General features: G+C 37.8%; 1 protein-coding gene across 1 annotated transcript; it reads left to right on the top strand.

Moving 5' to 3' along the window:
* Nucleotides 1-1,592: 1,592 nt before the first annotated feature.
* On the top strand, nucleotides 1,593-2,515 carry LOC149421882 (transcription termination factor 5, mitochondrial-like). The gene has a single exon (XM_089634692.1). The coding sequence runs from the start codon at nucleotides 1,610-1,612 to the stop codon at nucleotides 2,513-2,515; it is 906 nt and encodes a 301-aa protein (XP_089490818.1). The 5' UTR covers nucleotides 1,593-1,609.
* Nucleotides 2,516-8,238: the final 5,723 nt, after the last annotated feature.

The raw sequence follows: 8,238 nt of genomic DNA, 5'->3' as shown, positions 1-8,238 counted from the left end.
TGTTTATAGAAGAATTAAGACATGTGTTATTAAACTACAGAAACGCGAATACAATAGTTTTAGGTGACATTAATTTAAATATATCGCACGATTATACATCGAACGATAAAGATAATTACTTAAATATGATGGCGGAATTGAATTATGTGTCGTGTATAAACTCTTACACCAGAAACGTCAATGGGCAACGTCCATCATGCATTGATCACATTTTCACAAATATCAAAGATATAAATAATTTAAACTCGGGAATTATAAAAACCTCAATTACCGACCATTACATGACTTTGCTACATTACAATTCAATAATACCTCAGGCGATAAACCAACATTGCGGACAAACTGCTAATAATAAAAAAGAAATATCTGTTGTTAATATCGAATCTTTGAAAAATAAATTGTCATCTGAATTATGGTTAGATATTCTCCGAAGTGATAACGTCAACGAGTGCTGTAAAATATTTGAAAATAGATTAACGAACTTTATAAATGATTCAAAAAAAATTATTCCAAAAGGAAATACAGCAAAATTTCGTAAAATCAAACCGTGGATAACACATGGGCTTGTTGTGTCCATAAGACACAAAGAATGGCTTTATAAAGAAACAAAAAAAAAACCACTAGACATTAAATTAAATGTTCATTTTAGAGAATACAAAAATAAATTAACCACGCTCATAAAAAACACGAAAGAAAATTATTATAAAAATAAACTTGATGATTCTGAAAATGACAGTAAGAAAGTTTGGAATATAATCAATGAAATCATGGAAAATAAACAAAATACCAAAAGTAATACTATTAAGAGTGTAATACAAAACAATAACATAATTAACTGTATTGAAGAACCTAAAAAAGGAGCAAACGCTTTTAACGAATTCTTTGCAAATATCGGAAAGAGTCTAGCAGAAAAAATTACCGTGAAAAAAATAAATAAGATGTATATTGAAAATATTCCAAATATAGAAACTAAACTTGAACTCTTCGAACCAACCAATCCGTCTGAAATTGTACAAATTATATCAAAAATGCGAGGTGGTTCTGCTCCGGGATTTGACGGTCTCGCTGTAAAAACACTAAAAATCATTAAAAATTATATTTCTACACCAATCTCTCATATTATAAACAATAGCTTTAAGACAGGAGTTTTCCCGAGCACGTATAAGAAAACCATAATCTCTCCAATATTTAAGTCCGGTAGCCCGGAGGACATTTCTAATTATAGACCCATTTCACTCTTATCTAATATATCGAAAATTTTTGAAAAAATTGTTAAAAAAAGACTAACTGCATTCTTAAAAAAAAACTCGATTATAAATGAAAATCAATTCGGTTTCACAGAGGGAAAAAGTACCCAAGATGCCATTGCAAAAATTTCATCTAGTATTCAGAGTGCCCTGGACAAATCAAATAAATGTATAGGAATTTTTATTGACTTAAAGAAAGCATTTGACAGCATTTCCCATGAAAGACTTATATTAAAATTAAAAGAAAATGGCATTGACCACTTAGCTCTTAAATGGATAGAAAGCTACTTAACTGAGAGACCTCAAATTGTAAAATTAAACCAAACGTACAAGAGGTCCCTCCTTATCGCATCGAATCTCTGATGCTGCAGTATCCTAAGCTGCAGAAGATCGAGGAGTCCCAGATCGAGAATGTCCTCAGTGTCCTGGACACGATCGGAGTGAGCAAGGACAGCCTTCTCAACAACCCCACTCTCTTCAAGGTCCACCCTATTACCATTGACAATCGGTGGCATGTTCTCGTGGAGGCAGGTTTAGTCAATGTTAATCTGCAAATGCTGACCAAATATGTGACCGTAACGAGGAAATATACCATAGCAGAGCTGAAGATGAAGCAGATGCTGCCGCAGGATTGTGATCTTTGGATGAACCTGGTTAAGTGCTTCAACAGATGGCCGGACATTCAAAGGAAAATGAACAAAGATCAGTTCCCCATCAATCCTAACTCTACATTATACGATGTTCGAATGAAATGTCTCAAACGATTTCTCGAACTAAGTATCATGTTGCCGGAGAAAATTTTTGAAGAACATCTCGAAACTTACGTTTCAATGAAGCACCGTTCTCTCCGAGGATTAAGCGAAGTCATTCACGTATTGAAAAATGAAATCAAAATCAGCCTGGATAAACTGCAATCCCACGGCTTCTTGTATCAGCTTCAACAAAAGAACTTGAACATGATTCTGAGCGAGATCAAAGAGCTGGGGGGCGTGGATATCATGGTGGTCTTTAGGAAACATCCCGGAATAATGAAGAAGAGTTGCCGGGAGCTCCTGAAGATTAAACAAATAATGAAGGAGGAGAATATTAGTGATGAAATCCAAAGCAAAAATCTGCTGGTGTACACCCTCAATGCTGAGACCGTTCGCAACAGGATCAGGGAGTTCAAGACGCTGGAGCAGTACGATGGACTGCATGAGAATCCTCGGATTTGTGATTTCATCTACAGCAGAACAAAAAAAAAAGTATATACGAACGTTACTATTTAGTCTATGGGTAAAAGGCAAAGCTTTGTCACAGGCCGTAGATATACCCCGTCGTTGGTTTGAACTGAGGCTACTCTAACGACCCCGTCCGAACCTGGTTTCACCTCCTTTATCCTGCCGAGCGGCCATTTTAAAGGAGGACTCCTGGTATCCCTAATGACTACCAGGTCATTTACTTGGAGGTTACGTGTAGCCTTGTACCATTTAACGCGATTTTGTAACTCTTGTAAGTACTCGGTATTCCAGCGCTGCCAAAAATGTTGCGTGATTTTCTGCAGGTGTTCCCAGCGATTGAGTCGGTTGGTCTTAACCTCGGAATAATTATATTCGGGAATTGAAATTAGCGGTTCACCTATTAAGAAATGACCTGGAGTGAGAGCTTGAATGTCTTCAGGGTCTGATGATAAGGAACACAGCGGTCGCGAGTTTAGTATGGCCTCAATCTTGGTTAAAATAGTAGTAAACTCCTCGTACGTTAACGAACTATCTCCTAATACCCTCTTTAAATGATTCTTTACCACTCTTATGTTACCTTCCCATAGTCCCCCGAAGTGGGGACTGGAAGGAGGATTAAAATTCCATACTATTCCCCTTTCCGAACATGTGCGCATTATAAGTTCATCATCACGACATTTATTTAAGAATTTTTGTGCTCCAATCAAATGGCGTTTAGCCCCAACGAAATTTGTACCACAATCAGAATAAATGGCTTGACAGATACCCCGTCTTGAAACGAATCTATTAAGTGTAGCGATAAAGGCCTCAGACGAAAGATCCGAGAGTACCTCGAGATGTATCGCCTTCGTTGACATGCAAACAAAAATCGCAAAGTAAGCCTTGTATGTTTTAGCACCTCTGCGTTTTCCTTCCTTTATGCTATATGGGCCCGCTAAATCCACCCCTACACAACTGAATACGCGACTCGGTGTGACACGAGCTTCTGGCAGACTGGCCATGAGAGGAGTTGCTGGTAAGGCTCGCAATCGTGCGCATCTCACACATTTTGAGACTAAATTCTTTATTTTATTGCGGGCAAATATAATCCAGTAATTTTGCTGAATCAGGAACTGCAAGGTTCGTGATCCGGCATGCAAATATATATTATGGTAATATAATATAAGAAGCTCAGCTATTTTACTATTCTTCGCAAGGATTATTGGAAACTTAGTATTGTAATTTAAACGAGAATTGCAGAGCCGCCCGCCAACGCGAAGTAAATTCTCGTTGTCAATGAAAACATTTAATTTTTGAAAAGCCACTGTGGTCACCCCATCTCCTTTGGGCTTTCGGAATTCAGCAGGAAAATGAAACTGCTGATCGCATTTTAACAAGACCATAGTCGCGTGGTTTATTTCTGAGCAGGTTAGAATTCCACGCTTACAACCGCTCTTGCTCTGTTGCCTAGCATTGTTTATGAATCTGAGGGACCACGCAACCACGTTCACGAGACGTGTCCACGATGAAAACCGGAAAAATCCTAGGCCCTTAAAATAGTCATGCGGCTCATGAACCGTTGAGACGTGAGACTTTACCTCTGGCAATTTTTCAACCTTTAATGTTTCCGGTAAAGCTAACGGCCACTTCTGTAACGACTGAACTAGCCACGGAGGGCCTTGAAACCATAATTCATTATCTATTATTTGAGGCGGATATAAACCGCGAGAAGCTAAATCTGCTGGATTCTCCTTTGAAACAACGTGATACCACCTTGCGTCCTCGACTTGATCGAGTATTTTAATTACGCGGTTCGCGACAAATGTTTTTAAGGTATGAGGAGGTGCCTTAATCCATGATAAAACAATTGTAGAATCCGAAAATAATATTAAATCTGTAATTGGTATAAGAGTTTCAATCGACGATTTCGTCATTTTTATCAGTTTCGAAAGCAGATGAGCTCCCAGGAGCTCAAGGCGCGGTATTGACAATGTCTTCAGTGGCGCAACTTTAGATTTACTAGTAAGCAATGTCACTTTAGGGTGTGCTTCCTTCGTAACCAAATATACACAAGCAGCATAACCCAACTCACTAGCATCCGAAAATCCTACTAAAATACAGTTTGACTGTTTAATTGTATTGCAATGTCTAGGTATTTGTAAAAAACGTAACGATGGTAATCCATTTAAGAAATTTTGCCACAAAATGACAATATTTTCAGGGAGCGAGTCATCCCAACCTATCTTGATTTTCCATATTTCTTGCAAAAGGCATTTTACTTTGAAAACCACAGGGGTTATTAATCCAATAGGATCAAATATGCGAGCAACACAGCTTAGTATTGCACGCTTTGAAAATACCGTTAACTTTTCTTCCACGGAGTATGAAAAGGTATCCTTTTCTGGATCCCAAATTAAGCCTAAAATTTTTAACGAACCAGATGTTTCATCATTAAATACAACCTGACCACTTGAGTGGATCCGATGTTCACTCGGGATGTCCTTTAATACCGGCAGCGAATTACTCATCCATTTTCTTAATTGAAAGCCTCCTTTCGCAAGTAGCTCTTTCAGCTCCCTCTGAAGCTGAAAGGCGCTGTCTGGCTCCCAATCACCAGTAACAATATCGTCCACGTATGTATCCGACAACAGTGCCTTGGAAGCCTTTGGGAATTGTGCACCCTCATCCTGCACTAGTTGATGTAAAGTTCTGATTGCCAAATAGGGCGAAGAAGTCACACCAAACGTGACTGTGCTAAGTGTGTATTGCCCTACCGGCTGCAAAGGAGAAAAACGCCAAAGAATCCTTTGATAGCTAGTGTCTTCTTCTCTTATTCGAATTTGCAAAAACATTTTTTGAATATCCGTAGTAAATACTACCGGGTATATACGAAACTTTAGTAAAATTTGTCCTATCTCATTTTGTAATTTGGGACCTGAATATAAACAATCGTTTAAAGAAATTTGTCGGTCTGATTTACAGGAAGCGTCAAAAACCACTCGAATTTTAATATCATTACTAATTTTTTGCACGACCGGATGATGGGGAATGTAATTGGTATTCCGTATCTCAGTCGATTGGGTAACTCTTGACATGAAGCCTTGATCTATAAAATCCTTCATATATTTACGATAATGTTCCGCTAAGGTTGGATTTAACGACAAACGTTTTTCCAAATTATATAATCTCTTAAGAGCGATATCATATGTACTTCCTAAATTTACTTCCGATTTATTTTTAAAAGGTAGCGCTACTACATATCTGCCACAAATATCCCGTTTAACCGTTGCCTTAAATATCTTTTCGCATTCACTATCATCTTTATTATGAATAATTTCGTTAGAAATCTCTTCGACTTCCCAGAAACGTCTTACCGCGTAATTTAAGTCGTTGTTTTCGACTGCAGTTAAAGCTGACGTCACAAAAGCCTGTGTGTCATCTTTCATTTGTGCTACACATGATCCCATGACTACGTATCCGAATATTGTATTCACGGCCAGCAAATTACATTTACGGCTTGAAATACATCCTGGTCTCCATATTTTTGATATCAAGTCAGTTCCCACTAAGAAGTCGATATCGCCTGGAAATTGAAAATCTGGATCCGCCAGCTTCAACTGTTTGAATTCTTCAAACGGTTCATGCATATTAACGGGCGGAAGCTTGGACGTAATATTTGAAATAACTATCGCTTGTCCTGACACAAAAGAATGATTCTGAATGGGATATATTTTACAAGTAACTAAACCTTGCACATTGTTGACTATTGCATTATTGACCCCAGTGACAGTACCTAACCATTTCTTCGATTTTAATCCCAAAGCATTATATAATTTTTCAGACATGAACGAAATTTCACTGCCCGAGTCAATTAATATCCTGGCGCGTTTTCTGCGTCCTGAAATGTCAAGGAATTCTGCCAGCGCCGTAGGTAAAATAGAGCGTTTTGTCACTGTGTACGCAGCATTACAGTTTGCTAAATTATTGTTTTCAGAATCGCGGTTCGGTGAAGGTGACCTTTCGTCACTATGTAAAAGGGTATTGTGTGACTTGTTACAACTTCTGCATCGAAATTTAGATCGGCAATTTTTAATTAGATGTGGATTTAAACAATTGAAACATAATCTTTCTCTTTTGACGAAGTCCCTCCTACTGTCTACTTGTAATCCAAGAAATATTTTACATTTTGTAATGTGGTGATCGGCTTTGCAATGATTGCAAATAATTGTCTTCGTGTAATCGTTTTTAACAAATAAAACCCGTTTAGACTTACGATTTTCTTTTAAATCTGAAAGCATATTTACGCGGTTTTGCGTTGCCAAGAAATCAATTAATTTTTCGACATTCGGAATTTCATCCTTATCAATCCTAGATTCAAAGGACCGCCGCGTATTCAAATCTATTTTTTGTAAAACAAAATGGCAAATAAATTCCTCGAATAATTTGTGTCGTTTTAGTTCGTATAGACCGGAAAGATTTTCACGTAAACCATTTAATATCTCCACATTGCTAGTGAAATCGCAATTTAAAATAGAGTTTGCATAGTGTATAAATAATGCTCTCGACTCCGAAAATTGATTTAATAATGTTTCCCAGGCTAATTCATAGTTTTCTCGTATTATTGGAATTGTTTTAACCAGGGATAATGCTGTGCCCTTCAAAGAACTTAGTAGGTAGTGAAATTTTTCAATATTAGTGAGAACTGTATTTTCGTGAACGAGACTCCTAAATAAATTAAAAAACGGAGGCCAATCTCTAATGTGGCCACTGAACGATGGTATTTTTATTTCTGGTGCCAGAAAACTTCGACCCGGGCGCTGCAATTCCTCGCCTGATGAGTCATTATGACCATTCTTATTCGCCTCGAGAGTGTCACGCGCCGACGTGACCTCGAAGTACAATTCATCAAAAACACGGGAAACTTCCAAAATATCATTTTTTGACTCGAATTCGGGAAGTGAAACCAGGTCCGCCAGTTCGCATTGTATGCTTTGAAATTCCTCATATGTCGACTCGATTTTTTCCATTCTAGCCTTAAATTGACATAACTTTGAACTTATACTTAAATCTTTAATAAGATCATATGCGGCTTGTATACGCCCAAATAATCTTTGCCTTTTTAACTTTAAAGAACCAATCTTGGATTCATTCTTGTCCATTTTGAAATATGTACTGAAATTACTACCCACCTATGAAATGCAACCGCGGCGCGCGGTAAGAAATAATAACTACTTGAAATAATCTTTTAATCGTACGATTATTGAACCATTTACTATTTGAATACAATTTCTACGCAAATCTTATCCGGCTGAAGACCAATGTTTCGATAGCTCTTGAAAAACTTTAGCGTCTTGTCGGGTGCAAATTGATCGATATACGGGAACGGGAATAGGAAGTTCGAGGATGCCACCAGAATTAAAGGAAAGTCCTACCTTGTACTGGTATCTCCTTACAGCTTCCGTGATAGCACCAAACTCACACAGTATTATTCTATTTCCGTCACTAGATATCGACCACGAAAGAAATGTCTATTGAAATGTATGACCCGAGACGCGTATCCGTAGGTGGTAGAAATTGTACTAGCGAGCGCCGGTCAGAACAAATCCCTATATCCCGATGGCAAGGTGGGAACAATAGGATGTAGGTAATAACATAATTATAATTTCTTTGCGTTATGCCCGAACACTTTAGTACACCACTAACAAGTACATTTGGCATTCCTCAAGGCACGGTCCTCGGACCATTACTATTTCTAATGTATGTAAATGACATTTTCCAACAGAAAATCAAAG

The sequence above is a fragment of the Hesperophylax consimilis genome, chromosome 8 (genome assembly GCF_061612785.1).
Source record: "Hesperophylax consimilis isolate HC1 chromosome 8, BYU_Hcon_1.0, whole genome shotgun sequence".
Taxonomy (NCBI): Eukaryota; Metazoa; Arthropoda; class Insecta; order Trichoptera; family Limnephilidae; genus Hesperophylax; species Hesperophylax consimilis.
Note: the sequence above shows the minus strand (reverse complement) of the source record. Positions and strands in the feature narration are given on the sequence as shown.